This window comes from Dendrobates tinctorius, unplaced genomic scaffold, assembly GCF_039654945.1.
Source record: "Dendrobates tinctorius isolate UK_male_01 unplaced genomic scaffold, ASM3965494v1 ptg000073l, whole genome shotgun sequence".
Lineage (NCBI taxonomy): Eukaryota > Metazoa > Chordata > Amphibia > Anura > Dendrobatidae > Dendrobates > Dendrobates tinctorius.
In genome coordinates, this window is record NW_027361741.1 from 4610648 (window position 1) to 4627814 (window position 17167).

General features: G+C 42.3%; 1 protein-coding gene across 2 annotated transcripts in view; it reads right to left on the reverse strand.

The window, feature by feature from the left end:
• Nucleotides 1-395: 395 nt before the first annotated feature.
• SART3 (spliceosome associated factor 3, U4/U6 recycling protein) overlaps nt 396-17167 on the reverse strand; it is a 70442-nt gene continuing 53670 nt past the window's right edge. The window contains exons 12-19 of one of the 2 annotated variants that reach the window (XM_073582580.1): nt 13107-13216; nt 11933-12045; nt 11765-11841; nt 11490-11658; nt 10085-10527; nt 9222-9374; nt 2750-2934; nt 396-1041 (exon numbers count right to left, since the gene is read on the reverse strand). In XM_073582580.1, the coding sequence (XP_073438681.1) occupies nt 861-1041; nt 2750-2934; nt 9222-9374; nt 10085-10527; nt 11490-11658; nt 11765-11841; nt 11933-12045; nt 13107-13216 (1431 nt within the window). In that variant the 3' untranslated portion in view covers nt 396-860. Of the gene's footprint in view, nt 1042-2749; nt 2935-9221; nt 9375-10084; nt 10531-11489; nt 11659-11764; nt 11842-11932; nt 12046-13106; nt 13217-17167 lie in introns of both variants that reach the window. The other variant, XM_073582579.1, reaches the window with a different exon arrangement.

Consider the following 17167-nt stretch of genomic DNA (forward strand, 5'->3'; position numbering starts at 1 on the left):
ACCTTATAAAGTGACAGTGATCAAAATTGGCCTGGTCATTAATGTGCAAACCACCTTGAGGGGGTGGGGAAGGGCTTAAAATTTTACAATTTTTGCCAAACTTCCAATATTTTTTCAAAAAAAACAAGCCATATCAAACAAATTTTACCATCACCATGGAGTAAAATATGTCACGAAAAAACTAAATCTCAGAACCAGTGGGATCCGTTGAAGCGTTCCAGAGTTATTACCATATAAAGTGACAAGTCAGAATTTGGACTGGTCATGAAGGTGAGAACAGGTTTGCAGGGTAAAAGGGTTAAACGTATCTCATTACCCGCTGTGTACCTTGAGCAGTGTATGCAAGTGTCACAAAAGCAAAAGTGATTACAAAAATATGCTAACTGCCCATGGGGTAGATTGAGTACAGCAAATGCTTTAATCCAGTTTTAACCAACATAAAAACTGTAAATTCCACAGGGAAAAACAATGCATGAAATGAGGGAAATACATATAAAACGCCCATATCTGGGCTCAATTCTATAACTTTTGCAACGGAGTGCGATCAATAGACATTCTGCAACAAGTGTAAAAACATACACCAACAGACCATTATATGCTACCCCTTCTTTGCCTTGCCTGCCTCAATATGAGGGAAATAAGGAAGCCGAAAGTCTGCACTATTAGAACATAAAAGGTAATCAGTAAAGGACCTAGAAAAACGAACAACCTGTAAAACAAACTGTACGTATATAGCCTGACTGGGCAGAGTCTGCAGTCCGAGTGTTTAGTGGAGCCGTAAGCAGCTGCAATAATGTATAAGGTCACAAAAGGCAGTCATTTTATTCACATTTTTTCCCACTGCACAGGTCCCAGTTTCATTACTTCTGGAGCAACATCCGGGCAAAGTCGGCATTAGACATCTTCCGGGGCTCCCCTCCTGCACCTGATGAAGCCTCTGGTGTCTGCTGGGTACCATTTTCTGTTTTTGTGCTGCTTGGTATATTCTGGCGGTGCAGAGATCGGGGTAGGAGAGCCACCTGGGTTCTTCCTTTACCTCTCCTGTTAATAAAAATAATTCTGTTTATTTTTTATGTTTAACATGGATCTCCAAGATTCCCTGTATGTGAGCAGCAAAAGATAGAGATGCATCAAGATAGAGCAGAACACGGCAGAGATGTATGCTGAGCTTGCATTTTGCTGCCTCTATAGTGCAGCAAAGGCAAGTATTAACGAATAATGTAGTAGCTCGTGTATACCTTGTACTTCAGTTTATGTGCTATTTATGAGCTGTCTGCAGTGCCATTTTGAGTCAGCCTCTTGCTTGTGATAGTTTTCTCCCTGTCAGCTATTACCAGTAGCAAACGCAGAGCAGTAAACTGAAGATGCATCTCATATAATACATGAGATTCTGCTCATCATTCAAAGATTGTACAGATAGTGAGAGATCATTTACAATATTACTGCATGCTTATACAAAGCAGACATGACATTTAGCTGCATGATGGACATGCATAGGGTGAAAGAGTTGCTAGAAGGCACAGAAAGTCAGACTGACTACCGGTCTTCTCAGGAGGGCATAGATTGGAAGTCAGATTGGTAATCAACACTGCTGCCTACAATGAAGGTTTACTCCTTTAAGGTCTAGCATATGCGTTTTGAAGGTGGTCATTAATGGGCCTTATTCCAGACAGCAATGCTTTTAAGGTGCTCAAGAGGAACACTGCAGGGTATTGTGCATTCATTGGTCACTTGCCAAACACCCACAAGACAGGGCAGAAACAGTATTGTACCATTTCTGCCTTCCCTATAAGCAAACACGGAAGGGGAAAAAAAAACTACTTTCAAAAACTTTTTTGGGGGGTGGAGGGGGTTATCACCTCATAAAAAATAAAAATGGGAAAAAAAAAGATGCAATATAAAAAAAAATCATAATAAAAACACCATTTACAAAACCCTGCCCCTATAAAAAAAAAAAAAAAAAAAAGACAAAAATCACTTTATTAGGCCTGTTTCACATTAGCGCTTTTTAAGCGCACGCACGGCCGGGGGTAGCTCCGCCCCCGAGCCGGCTCTCTGCCCGGCGTGCCCGCCCCTTGCTTGTAGCGCCGCCTCCTAGCGGACAGCGGCGCCTGCGATCGGCGCACCCTATCTTTAGCATAGGGTGCGCAGATCGTGCGCAGGCCGTGCGCTAGTTGCGCTTTGACCTGCGCTGCGCACTTTTGACGGTGCGCGCCAAAATCCGAAAAGTTCGATTTTGGCGCGCACGGCGCACCGTCAAAAGTGCGCAGCGCAGGTCAAAGCGCAACTAGCGCACGGCCTGCGCACGATCTGCGCACCCTATGCTAAAGATAGGGTGCGCCGATCGCAGGCGCCGCTGTCCGCTAGTAGGCGGCGATACAAGCAAGGGGCGGGCACGCCGGGCAGAGAGCCGGCTCGGGGGCGGAGCTACCCCCGGCCGTGCGTGCGCTTAAAAAGCGCTAATGTGAAACCGGCCTAAATCTAGAAAGAAACCGAATAGTTTGACCGGAACAATTAAAAATAAAAAAAAAAAGAATCAATGGACTGGTCATCTGAGATGCAACTGAGCCGATATAAAACGGTATAAAAAAAATTACACAGCTGCATCTGGAAAATTGCTGGTGAGCATTATATGTGAAAAATGTAATTTATACAGAAACTTCCCATTGAGCATTTTTCATCATAGTAATACAGATATAAGATGGCGGGTCCTTGCTTCATTACCACAACTGTTTAGTTCTATACGTACGCTCCGTAGGCTTGTCGAGGAACCATAGATGTTGACCGAGCAGCTTCTTGACTTTCTTGCGGTTTCCTCGTAGGAGGATTACTAATCGCCACGTTAATAGTATGGTCCTTCATTTTTGTGCCATCCAATTTCACTACAGCCTGTGAAGCCTGGGTCTCATTTTCATATTCAACATATGCAAGTCCCTAAAAAGTGTAAAGGATTGTGAAGTTCTTATAAACTGTAAACATCGTTAACTTAAGAAATCAAAAATTTCGACCATTTTTCTTCCGTAGCTTGAATGTATTACAATAAAGGCCACTTTCACAATTTGGTCAGTATTTTACCTCAGTATCTGTAAGCCATAACCAGGAGAGGAACAATCAGAGGAAAAGTATGATAGAAACACAACACCACTTCTGGATTTATCACCCACTCCTGGTTTTGGCTTACAGACAGATACTGAGGTAAAAAACTGACCAAATACTGAACGTGGCCTAAAATAAAAGCTGCTTGATGCTTTTCTGTGCTCACGCCAACAGATGGCTCTCCAGTGGCTAAGGCTTAGTTCACATGTCCAGTAATCATCTGTTTGAAACAGATCTAGTAAGCAAGAAAAGCAGATCAGTTTAAATTAAGACGGATCCAGTTACAGAGGCTTGAAAAAAATATTCACCTACCACCCACCCACCCCCTTGGAGTTTTTCATGTTTACTTCACAACCTGGAGTTTTCTTGAGGGTTTGCATTATGTAAAAAATGTGAACATTTCGATTTCTTTTTATTGGGAAGCAAACAAATAGGACAAAATAACTTTAGTGTGCATAAACATTCCCTCCCCTAAAGTCAGTACTTTCTAGAGCCTCCTTTTGCAGCAATCATCTTAAACAAATTGCAGCTGTCTCTATGAGCTTTCCACTGGCATTTTTGCTCATTCCTCATGTAAAAGCTGCTCCAGTTACTTCAAGTTAGATGTTTTCCTCTGATGAACAGTAATCTTCAAGTCTTTCTACAGATTCACAATTGGATTAAGGTCTGGGCTTTGACTAGACCACTCCAAAACATTTAGACGTTTCCTCTTAAACCACTCGAATGTTGCTTTAGCAGTACTCTTTGGGTCACTGTCTTTGTGGGAAGGTGATCCTCGGTCCCAGTCTGAAATCACTGACAAACAGGTTTTGCTCAGGAATATCCCTGTATTTCACACCATCCATCTTCTTTGTCCCTGCTGCCGAAAAACATCCCCACAGCATGATGCTTCCGCCACCATGCTTAACTGTGGGGATGGTGTTCTTGGTGTGATGAACGGTGTTGGTTTGGACAGACATGCCATTTACCTTGGTGGGCAAAAAGTAAAATTTTTGTTTCATCTGACCACTGCACCTTCCTCCAGACATTTAGGGAGTCTCCCACATGTCTTTTGGCAAACTCAAAACGAGTCTCACAATTTGCTTGTGCAAGTAAAGGCTTTTTCCTGCCCTCTCTTCCATAAAGGCCACCTCTATGGAGTATGTGGCTTATTGTGGTCATATGGACAGAAACTCCAGTCTTTGCTTGGGGACTCTGCAGTTCCTTCAGGGTTACCTTTAGTCTGTGTGCTGCCTTTCTGATATATGTCCTCCTTGCTCAGGCTGAGAGTTTTGGTTGGCGGCCTTCTCTTGGCAAGTTTGCTGTGGTACCAAGTTCTTTCCATTTGATGACAATGGATTTGATAGTGCTCCGGGGATCATCAGAGATTGGTATTTTTTTGTAACCCAACCCTGACTTGTACTTTTCAACAACTTTGTCCCTGACTTGTTTCGAGATCTCCTTGGTCTTCATGGTATTTTGTTAGTGATGCCTTTTGCTTAATGGTGTTGCAGCCTCTGTGACCTATCAGAAAAGGTGTGTATATACTGACAGACCACGTGACACTTAGTGAAAGGAAGTCCACCTGTGTACAATCTAAGCATGAGACATGAAGGTAATTACTTGCATAAGAAATGTTTAGGGCCTTCATCGCAAAAGTGGCGAAAATATATTATATATACATACACACACACACACACACACACACACACACACACACACACACATATACATACACACACAATATATGCCGTATATACTCGAGTATAAGCCGACTCGAGTATAAGCCGACCCCCCTAATTTTGCCACAAAAAACTGGGAAAACTTATTGACTCGAGTATAAGCCTAGGGTGGGAAATGCTCCATAGATTATTCCCCCATATGCTGACCCCATAAGAAGCTCCTTAGATTATTCCCCCATATGCTGACCCCATAAGAAGCTCCTTAGATTATTTCCCTATGTGCTGCCGCTGCTGCTGCATGTAAAAATTGAAAAAAATGACATACTCACCTCTCCGTCGCTGGGTGTCAGATACTCACCTGTCCTGCGTCCATGGCTGCTCACCGCTATCTGCCAAATCATCGGTCAGTGACGTTCAGACTGCAGGGGGCGCGGCGCGCACTAATCACATCACCGCGCCCTCTGCTGTCTGAAGTCACTGACCGATGACAGACAGCAGCAGGCAGCCATGGACGCAGGACAGGTGAGTATCGCTATACTTACCCGTCCTGACGCTGTCTCTTGAGCCCCCAGCTTCTCCGCGCTCTCTCTCCCTGCGTTCAGCGGTCCTGTGATACCGCTCATTAAAACTCATGAATATGCGCATATTCATGAGTTTTAATGAGCGGTACCACGTGACCGCTGAAGGCAGGAAGAGAGAGCGCGGAGAAGCTGGGGTCTCAAGAGACAGCGTCAGGACGGGTAAGTATGATCTGACACCCCCGCCCCCCCCCTCCCCCTCCAACCCCCCGGTGTATATGACTCGAATATAAGCCGAGAGGGGGACTTTCAGCCCAAAAAAATGGGCTGAAAATCTCGGCATATATTATATATATATATTTATATATATACACACACATATACACACGCACACACGCCATTTTTTAGTTATTTGATCCCATAAATTTAACTTATGCCTATACTTTTCTCACTTCACCATTTTGAGACTATTTGGTGCTAATGCATCATATATGAATCTGATTGACTATTTTTGTAATCACAGGTTGTAATGTAACAAAATAGGTGAAACGATAAAGTGGTGAATACCATCGCAAGCCACTGTACAAATGATTTTTTTTTTAGCCATACACAAACATTTGAAAGGACCATGGAAAGAAAAGGAAGGCACAGCCTGAATATTTTAGCGTGCAAAACAGGAGAAACAGATACACTAATGATTTGCACACCTCAATATAACCAACAATGAATAAAAATAGAAAATTTTAAAATGTTGTTATTAAAACAACAATCACAAAACTTATAAAAAACCAAGTATATAACCTGACCCTATATAAATGGCAACAATTCTGGTTTACAGCCTAGCCTAGTGGGGCATATATAAGGTTTTCCCAGATACTAGTGAATAAAGTGCATAGTATCAATTAGTGTAGGGAAATCAGTCCTCACTATGTAGTATAGTATCTGACAACCACACAGCCAAGGAAAGGGATTACACTCCCTGGCAATAATGTGTGGGAATGACAATGATATAAGTAGTGAAAAACACCAACATAATAATTGTAGTATCACTAAATATTAGCAGTAATATTGTGCAAAGCAGTTGATATAGACTGTACAATATGGCTGTCAATAGTAGAAATATTGACAAATATGCAGTTTAGTCAGTAACCCAGCTAAGGCATAGATCTGAATGGCAATGCATTAGTAGCAAAGAGCAAAACAGGCTGGATAAACTCATAAGCATTTGGCCTATGTACAGGGCAAAGTCACCCAAGAATGGCCTTGGTACAGGTTACCCCAGACACCCTTTGTGTATCTTTTTACATATGTTGTTGGTTATATAGAGGGGTGCACTTAATTCGTGCATCTTTCTCCTCCTTCGCCAGAAAACTTGTTTCTGCATAACTTTATTTTTTTTTATCTGAGTTAACCGATTGCTGCATGTGTGAACTCAGGTCACACCCAAGCTGAATTCACATGTCTAGTAAAAGAAAAAAAAAAAAATTGGACGAGTTCCACATTGATGAAAAACTGATCCGTTCACAATGACTTCATTATAACAATTGGATACAAGCGATCAGTTTGTTAGCTGGACGAAAAAGTTGAAAAAAAAGAGGACTTAGTTGATTGTTGATTTAGCTTAGATTGGTGTATAGAAGAGGAGAGAAGGGCTGCAGAAGCACAGAAACCCACTGAACAACTTCATTTCTATTGTAAGACATCCAAGCTCCAGAAGCTACATAGTAAAAACCTTTAATCAATTGAAAATCTGTATTATTTAAAAGGGCTGTGGCTTCTTTTGCCTATAAGCTCATTTACAGGTAAATTCAAGCTGAACTTTACTTACCCTCCTTCCCCAAGTCCAGCACTGCGACTCCACCGCTGCCCAGGTCTCTGGCTGCAAAAGTAGCATCACATCAACAGCGCTGCAGTCAATCACTGAGCCCACCAACTTTATTCATCTACATCTGTTGAGCTCAGAGAGTTGCTGCAGAGCTGTCAACGTGACGTCACCTCTGGAGCCAAACATCAAAGATGGGAGCAACGGTGGAGAAACAGCGCTGCACCTGTGGAAAGCTCAGTTTGTTTTCTCTTTTTTTTCATGTGCTTGAGCCTATAGGTAGAAGCTTACTGAAAGGGGGACCACCTTATAAAGTACATGCAGTACAATATACAGTCATATGTAAAAGTTTGGGCACCCCTATTAATGTTAACCTTTTTTCTTAATAGCAATTTTGGTTTTTGCAACAGCTATTTCAGTTTTATATATCTAATAACTGATGGACTCAGTTATATTTCTGGATTCAAATGAGGTTTATTGTACTAACAGAAAATGTGCAATCTGCATTTAAACAAAATTTGACCGGTGCAAAAGTATGGGCACCCTTATCATTTTCTTGATTTGAACACTCCTAACTACTTTTTACTGACTTCCTGAAGCACTAAATTGGTTTTGTAACCTCATTGAGCTTTGAACTTCATAGCCAGGTGTATCAAATCATGAGAAAAGGTATTTAAAGTGGCCACTTGCAAGTAGTTCTCCTATTTGATTCTCCTATGAAGAGTGGCATCATGGGCTCCTCAAAACAACTCTCAAATGATCTGAAAACAAAGATTATTCAACATAGCTTTTCAGGGGAAGGATACAAAAAGTTGTCTCAGAGATTTAACCTGTCAGTTTCCACTGTGAGGAACATAGTAAGGAAATGGAAGAACACAGGTACAGTTCTTGTTAAGCCCAGAAGTGGCAGGCCAAGAAAAATATCAGAAAGGCAGAGAAGAAGAATGGTGAGAACAGTCAAGGACAATCCACAGACCACCTCCAAAGACCTGCAGCATCATCTTGCTGCAGATGGTGTCACTGTGCATCGGTCAACAATACAGCGCACTTTGCACAAGGAGAAGCTGTATGGGAGAGTGATGCGAAAGAAGCCGTTTCTGCAAGCACGCCACAAACAGAGTCGCCTGAGGTATGCAAAAGCACATTTGGACAAGCCAGTTACATTTTGGAAGAAGTTCCTGTGGACTGATGAAACAAAGATTGAGTTGTTTGGTCATACAAAAAGGCGTTATGCATGCGCTGTATTGTTGACCGATGCACAGTGACACCATCTGCAGCAAGATGATGCTGCAGGTCTTTGGAGGTGGTCTGTGGATTGTCCTTGACTGTTCTCACCATTCTTCTTCTCTGCCTTTCTGATATTTTTCTTGGCCTGCCACTTCTGGGCTTAACAAGAACTGTACCTGTGTTCTTCCATTTCCTTACTATGTTCCTCACAGTGGAAACTGACAGGTTAAATCTCTGAGACAACTTTTTGTATCCTTCCCCTGAAAAGCTATGTTGAATAATCTTTGTTTTCAGATCATTTGAGAGTTGTTTTGAGGAGCCCATGATGCCACTCTTCATAGGAGAATCAAATAGGAGAACTACTTGCAAGTGGCCACTTTAAATACCTTTTCTCATGATTTGATACACCTGGCTATGAAGTTCAAAGCTCAATGAGGTTACAAAACCAATTTAGTGCTTCAGGAAGTCAGTAAAAAGTAGTTAGGAGTGTTCAAATCAAGAAAATGATAAGGATGCCCATACTTTTGCACCGGTCAAATTTTGTTTAAATGCAGATTGCACATTTTCTGTTAGTACAAGAAACCTCATTTGAATCCAGAAATATAACGGAGTCCATCAGTTATTAGATATATGAAACTGAAATAGCTGTTGCAAAAACCAAAATTGTTATAAAGAAAAAAGGTTAACATTAATAGGGGTGCCCAAACTTTTACATATGACTGTATATAGGTGGAGCCCATAGGATTTAAAACCATGTTCCAGGCAAAAAGGAGCTGAACAGACACAATACGTCATGTCCTTTTTCTGAATGCTTGGCCATGCTGGCAAAAGTGGCCACATAGAGCTGTGTTATAACAAGATCATTTCCAGTTTTTCTAGTTTACCACTCATGCTTACCTTGGGTTTCCCAGACCGATTGGTTACCAAACGGATCTCCTTAATAGTGCCATGCTCTTTAAAGATTTCTTCCAACTCCGCTTTGGTACAAGAAAATGGTAACCCAGAAACAAAGAGCTTATGTTTCTCCAGAGCTGTTTTGTACTTGAATACCTAAAAAAGTATTAAGTATGAGTTTTTAGAAATGGCACAAACCCACTATGCTGCAGTTTTCACTTTCTTTCGGTAGTCCTTCCGATCTTAGCTATTACATCTACATGTGATGGGTCACACAGTGAAACATTATAGCCCTGATTCATTAATGTCTTTACACCAGGATTCTAAAAACATCACAAGACTTTTGCAAAGTTTGGGTTTTTACTGCCCCTCTCCAGGCGGGCTTTTCCTTGCGCCACTCTTAAGTGATTAGGGAGAGACCCATCAATCACCTGCTGCGGCGATGGGAGAAGCAGACCGAGGGTGGCGACGGACTAGTCTCGTATTTGGCTATGGTCCCTGGCCGAATCTTTAAATCAGGGTTCCCCAACTCCAGTCCTCAAGGCCCACCAACAGGTCATGTTTTCAGGCTTTCCTTTGTATTGCACAGGTGAAGCAATTATCACCTGAGCAATACTAAGGAAATCCTGAAAACAAGATCTGTTGGTAGGCCTTGAGAACTGAGTTGGGGAACCCTGCTTTAAATGAGATTCTCTCTGAAATGGTGGAACATTTCAAAGTAAAATATTCCTGGGTGCGATAGTGCAGTCAGGTTCTGATTCGTGCTGCCAGCGGTTTGGGCACCGTGAATCAGGTGATAGGTTCCTTTTAAAACATTTTTCAGCTCTCCTTATCATGTATCTTAATACATTTCAACACAAACAGACCTTAAACTCTGGGTTCTTGTTTTTGTCCACACATGGAGAAACGAACATGGGCCTCCCTTTCACTTCATGTCGGTCCATTTTCAGTGCATCCAGAGCACTTTTCTCTTTAGTAAACTCAACATAGCAGTATCCACGGAAGATCCCTTTGTTGGTGTAGACCACTCGAACTTGAGAGATCTCCCCACAGCCAGAGAAAATTTTTCTAAGATGTTGCTCTGGATCAGACAAATTGTAGGACAAGTTGCTCACAAAAACAGTTATGTTATCCTTGTGAGGATTATGAAAGATTCTAGGCTGTTCCTTGGCAGCAGGCGGTTTCTGCTTGGATTCAGAACGGCTTGTGGAGGAGCTGCTCCTACCAAAAAGCCCCATTTCAGTCTCCATCTCCTCAGCCTCATTGTCCTCAGGCTGCTCCTCTCCTTTGTGCTTCTTACTTGGTTGTTCTGCTGCGGGCACAAACAATAACACTTATCTAAAGAACCCAACGTACACAGAAATATACATACTGCTTAAAAAAAGGGATTATATAAATAGAATTCTGTTTTATATACAGTCATGAAAAAATAAAACATTATTTAATGTTACAATATTACTTTCTGCATTAGGCCTCTTTCACACTTCCGTTTTTGACCATCAGTCAAAATCCGCCAGTTTTTGAAAAAACGTATCCGCCATCCGTTTTTTTCCCCATTGAGTTGCATTACCGACGGATCTTGACGCCATCCGTTGGATCCGTTTTTTTGCGGATCCGCCAAATTTTTGGCGTCCGCCGGCATGCCTGGACGGACCCTGCAATCTCTCTCTCTTTGGCCAGCGGTTCCTTTAAAATTCTGCATTCGGTGGATCCGTCAAAAAACGGATCCTGTGGCATCCGGTCACATCAGTTAGGAACGGATCCGCTATTCCGCCTTTTTGGCGGATTTTAACTCACACAAAAAACTGAAGTGTGAAAGAGGCCTTAGTTCGCCTGTTTCCAAGCCCTCTGCATGTGGCCTATTTACAATGCCTTCTGTAAGATAAATCATATCGTGTCTTCTAGAAGAATCTGGGATTAAGGAAACTGTTCACAGCCATTTCTTCATTCAGCGTCTGCCTCATACAGGCAGGGTGGGGGCCAGTATCCCTCCATCTGTTCCCCACCTAAATGCCGCACCTAATGGCCACCTAAGAGGGTAGGACAGGTCTTGTGGCACGAGAGTTCAGATCCCACCTCCAGACATTTCTGGCACGTTCTGCCAATATGCAATATATTTTCATAACAAAAATATCCCTGGCTTTTGCAAAAAACCCTAAAAAATTACACGTGTGAATCCAGCCTCAAAGAATATAACACTGATGTAAGCTGAGGTTTTCTGTACAACACACAAGTTTTCCTTCTGGAAAATGCAAATGAGGAAAAACTCACCAGCCTCATCGCCCCATTCTTCATCATCGTCTTCCTCATCCTCTGCTTTACGTTTATCCCCAGGTTTGGCTTTCTTGGGTTTCTTAGCCTTCTTCTCAGCTCGAGATTTTTTCCTGTGTTCGGCCTTTTCCTCCTCTTGCCTGGCAATTATCGCTTGCTTCTCGGCAGCCTTTGAAAACGGGCATGGGATAGCATAAGATTTTGATCCCTTAACACCACACATGTTATAGAGCGCCAGAATTATTATTGACAAAAATGTATGTTATCCCAGTTACCTTTGCACGCTGTTGATTAACTTTTGATAGTTTTGATTCAGTTTTTAGAACAGCTACATCCCAGTCTTCCAAGCTCCCTAATAGGAAGAAGAGATTTGCAAACTTATTCAAGCTTATAAACAAAAAAAAATGACATTTCTACTGTAACATTTGACAGAAGCTACCTACCTTCTAATCTCTCCAGGGTGAGCAATACATCGCACACATGCTCAGGATAATCCACTGTGCATTGCACGGCACGGTGTAAGGCCTTCCTACAGTGCTGAGTGTCACCATGGGCTCTGTGACAACACACAAATACAATGCAGATAATACAATTTTCCATAGAGTATAACCTTTATGATACAGAACATGTACAAATTGGGAAGCAGCCAAAGACAAAAAAAATGACTTTCTATTCTGCAAAGAATTGTTTGACATTTGTTTTAAATTTAAGGAAAGATAAAAAAAAACAAACAAACATTCTAAAACAGGTTGCATTGGAGGCCATAACATATGAGGATAAATGCCAGAAAAGCATCAAAATGATACTATGCTAAACTTAAAGAACAGACGTCACCATGGAAGAGATGGTCAAAGTGCTGGAGTTAAGCTGGCCAGAGATGTCGGATGAACATTTTTATGTATGGTTTAATGTAAATTAAAGGCACTTTGTCAGCACAGAATGACTGTTCAAAACCAAGTACAGGCACTCGGTGCACCCTTGGTGTAGTCAAACCTTTAAAGGTGTTGTACCATGACACACTTTGCTCAACCCCTTGTCGATACACCTTTTAACGGCGGCAGTTAAGGGTACCTATTCCTCAGCGCCGCTTTTTAATGGCACTGAGAAATAAGGTTATAGCGCCCCCCAGGTAACCGAGACCCAAGAGAACATGATTTGGGTTGGTTTTTACCGTCCCCAGTGTTGCGATCGCCGTTACTCGGTAAAAAAAAAAAAAGTCAGATTTCCTATTTATTTCTCTCTCCTATGATATGTTCTAGCACATCAGAGGAGAAAGATATAGAGTTCCCCTGAGTTTATTCATTTGATATCGATGACCCATCTAAGGGAAACAAGACTGGTGGCAGTCCAACACACAGCACCTCATCGATCAACTGTTGTCTCCGGATGTAGGGTAGTGGGTATTGCAGATAACAATTAATCAGTAGAGTGATGGGTGTTAAACCTCATGATCTCATATTGATTGACCGATAGATGACCCAAGTCCTGGTCATCAATAGATCACCAAACAACCTATCCAAGCTAGGAGTTCCCAAGTACAATGCCAGCCAGTAATGTTAAATGCCCGTATACGCTGAAGAAAAAAAGTCACCGAATAGTTCAGACAGCCAATCTTACCTTTCTAGGTTGTAATACTCCAGCCACATATTGGCAAACTTGGAATTGCCTCTGGTCATGATGCTATCCCAGAGCTCCCTAGCTTTCTGCATGTTATTGCAGTGTCGAGCCTGAGGAGAGAGTTGGAGAGGAAAAGTATATTTTTGTAATTATGGAATTGAAATCAGATTTATCCAGAATTAGCCGACCATTCTACAATGGAATTCAATACTGTGGAGTGTGTTATCAATGGGCCAAAAACACCATCAGAAAAATTGACAAAGCTTTGTCAGAAGCACCAAATATGATGCTATTATACAAAGGGTTCTGAGAATGAACTAGGCTCGGAGAGTAAAACTTGCCCTGCACCATCTGCATCTCTCCATTGTGTTCGACTTTATGATCTCAAAGGCATCGTTTCCCGTCTGAATGGAAGGCTTTACAGAAACGACCAATAAATAATGACTATATGTTTCTCATTGGCGTGTGCTTGACAGTGTGAACAGCATAGCAGCCACAGTCTTATTATAAGGTATTAATAGAATTATAAGGTCTTATTATTAAAAGGGTTCCTTCCTACTGTCCACTCTGTGCAGCAAGGAGTGCCACTCTGGGTGACAGGATAGAAGGAATATAGGAGTAAAGAGCAGCAGATGCACTCAATTAATGTCACTTCCTTGCATAGTCATTCAGTATTATACAAAATACACATTAGATCACGTATAATTATTTGGTCTCCGTAAATCTATCAAACATGTGAAAAATATATGTACAGTGGCTTGCAAAAGTATTCGAAGAAAACAAATAGGACAAAATAGCGGAAAACTTCAGTGTGCATAACTATTCACCCCTAAAGTCAGGACCATATTTTTCCCATTATAAGATGCACTTTTTTCCCTCCAAATTTGGGAGGAAAATGGGGGTGCTTCTTATAACCCAAAGTGAGCTTACCGGCGGGCCATCGGCAGTGGAGTGGGTTCACAGGAGGCAGGGTCGCTGCTTCATGAGGCAGGGTCGCCGCTTCACGAGGCCGGAAGCAGGATCGGAGCGATGCTGCAGTGCCTAGGATCTCAGAAGGTACTGGCACCGGTGAGCGGAGTCATTTTCCATATATCCCTGATGTGGGGCCTCGGGAAAATAGCCACTGCATGCAGATTGAGATTTTGAACCAGCTATTCTGCCTCCTGTGACCCTGTTCCACGCCCCCCCCCCACACAGATTTTCCAGTCTCTGCTTGGCAAATTTTGCAGCTCCTTCAGAGTTACCTTTGATCTCTGTGCTGCCTCTTTGATTAATGTCCTCCTCGCCCGGGCTGAGAGTTTTAGTAGGCGGCTCTCTCTTGGCAGGTTTGCTGTGGTACCAAGTTCTTTCCATTTAATGATAATAAATTTGATGGTGCTTTGAAGGCTCATTGGAGACTATTTTGTTTTAATTTATTTTTTTCTATAACCCAACCCCTGACTTGTATTTCTCAACAACTTTGTCCCTGACTTTTTAGGAGATCTTGGTCTTTATGATGTTTGGTTAGAGGTGCCTCTTGCTTTAACCCCTTTACTACATTAGACGTACTATTCCGTCCATGTGACCTGGGACTTAAGTCCCAAGGACGGAATAGTACGTCCAGAGCGATCAGCGGCGCTCACGGGGGGAGCGCTGCTGATCGTGGCCGGGTGTCAGCTGATTATCACAGCTGACACCTGGCACCGAGTGCCAGGGGCAGTCACGGACCACACCCGGCACATTAACCCCTGGAACACTGCGATCAAACATGATCGCAGTGTACCGCGGGCATAGGAGAGAAGCGCGCAGGGAGGGGGCTCCCTCCATGCTTCCCTGCGACCCCTGGAGCGACGCGATGTGCTGCGTCGCTCCGAGAGTCTCCTCCCAGCAGGCCCCCGGATCCAATATGGACGCGGGGGCCTTCGGGGTCCTGTAGGGAGGCGGCTTTCTCACTGCCTGCTAAAAGCAGGCATGAGGAAGCCTGCAGCAGCACCTGTCAGATCGCTGATCTGACACAGCGCTGTTCTAAGTGTCAGATCAGCGATCTGAGACAAGACAGTGACGTCCCCCCCGGGACAATATAATAAAGAGAAAAAAAAAAAAAACTTGTAAAAATAATTTTTAAAAAATCCCCAAATGAAAAAAAAAAAAATTATTCCCTAATAAATTCTTTTATTATCTAAATAAAAAAAAAAACAAAAAACAAAAAACAATAAAAGTACACATTTAGTATCGCCGCATCCGTAACGACCCACCCTATAAAACTGTCCCACTAGTTAACCCATTTAGTGAACCCCTTAAAAAAATAAAAACACAAAAAACAATGCTTTATCATACCGCTGAACAAAAAGACGTATATAAGTAACCATGGTACAACTGAAAACGTCATCTTGTCCCGCAAAAAACGAGCCACCACACAGCGTCATCAGCCAAAAAATAAAAAGTTATAGCTCGCAGAATAAAGCGATGCAAAAATAATTAATTTTTTATATAAAATTGTTTTTATTGCATAAAAGCGCCAAAACATAAAAAAAAAAATACATAAATGAGGCATTACTGTAATCGTACTGACCCGAAGAATAAAACCGCTTTATCAATTTTACCACACACGGAACGGTGTAAACGCACCCCCCAAAAGAAATTCATGAAATGCTGGTTTTTGTTCATTCTGCGTCCCAAAAATCGGAATAAAAAGCGATCAAAAAATGTCATGTGCCCGAAAATGGTATCAATAAAAACGTCAACTCGTCCCGCAAAAAATAAGCCCTCACATGACTCTGTGGGTCAAAATACGGAAAAATTATAGCGCTCAAAATGTGGTGATGCAAAAACGATTTTTACAATAAATAGCGTCTTAACGTGCGACAGCTGCCAAGCATAAAAACTTGATATCAATTGTAAATCAAACCCCCCTTTATCACCCCCTCAGGGAAAAATAATAAAATTAAAAAAAATGTATTTATTTCCATTTTCCCATTAGGGTTAGGGCTGAGATTAGGGTTAGGTGTGTGTTGGGGTTAGGATTGGAGTTAGAATTGGGGGGTTTCCACTGTTTGGGCACATCAGGGGCTCTCCAAACGCGACATGGCGTCTGATCTCAACTCCAGCCAAAAAAGTCAAATGGCGCCGCTTCCCTTCCGAGCTCTGCCATGCGCCCAAATAGTGGTTTACCCCCACATATGGGGTAACAGCGTACTAAGGACAAATTGCACAATAACTTTTGGTGTCCTGTTTCCCTTGTGAAAATAAAAATTGGGGGTGAAAAGATCATTTTTGTGGATAAAATATGATTTTTTAATTGTACGGCTGTACGTTATAAACTTCTGTGAAGCCCTTGGGGGTTCAAAGTTCTCACCACACATCTAGATAAGTTCCTTAGGGGGTCAGTTCCTTAGGGGGTCTAGTTTCCAAAATGGGGTCACTTGTGGGGAGTTTCCACTGTTTAGGCACATCAGCGGCTCTCCAAACGTGACATGGCGTCCGATCTCAAACGGCGCTCCTTCCCTTCCGAGCTCTGCCATGCGCCGTAACAGTGGTCCACCCCCACATATCAGGTATCAGCGTACTCAGGACAAATTGCACAATAACTTTTGCAGTCCAATTTCTCCTGTTACCCTTTGTAAAATAAAAAAAATTGGACCTGAAGTAAATTTTTTTGGGGGAAAAAAAGTTAAATGTTCATTTTTTAAAACATTCCAAAAATTCCTGTGAAGCACCTGAAGGGTTAATAAACTTCTTGAATGTGGTTTTGAGCACCTTGAGGGGTGCAGTTTTTAGAATGGTGTCACTTTTGGGTATGTTCTATCATATAGACCCCTCAAAGTGACTTCAAATGTGATGTGGTAACTAAAAATAAAATGTTGTTGTAAAAATGAGAAATCGCTGGTCAACTTTTAGGCTGTGCGCACACGCTGCGGATTAGGTGCGGATTCATCCGCGCGGATTTTGTAAAATCCGCAGGTGAAACTGCAGGTCAAAAGACCTGCGGTTTTACCTGCGGATTGCTCTGCGGTTTTTCATCTCCTCAATGGAGGAGATGGCAAACCGCAGCAGAATCCGCAGAAAGAATTAAAAACCGCAGA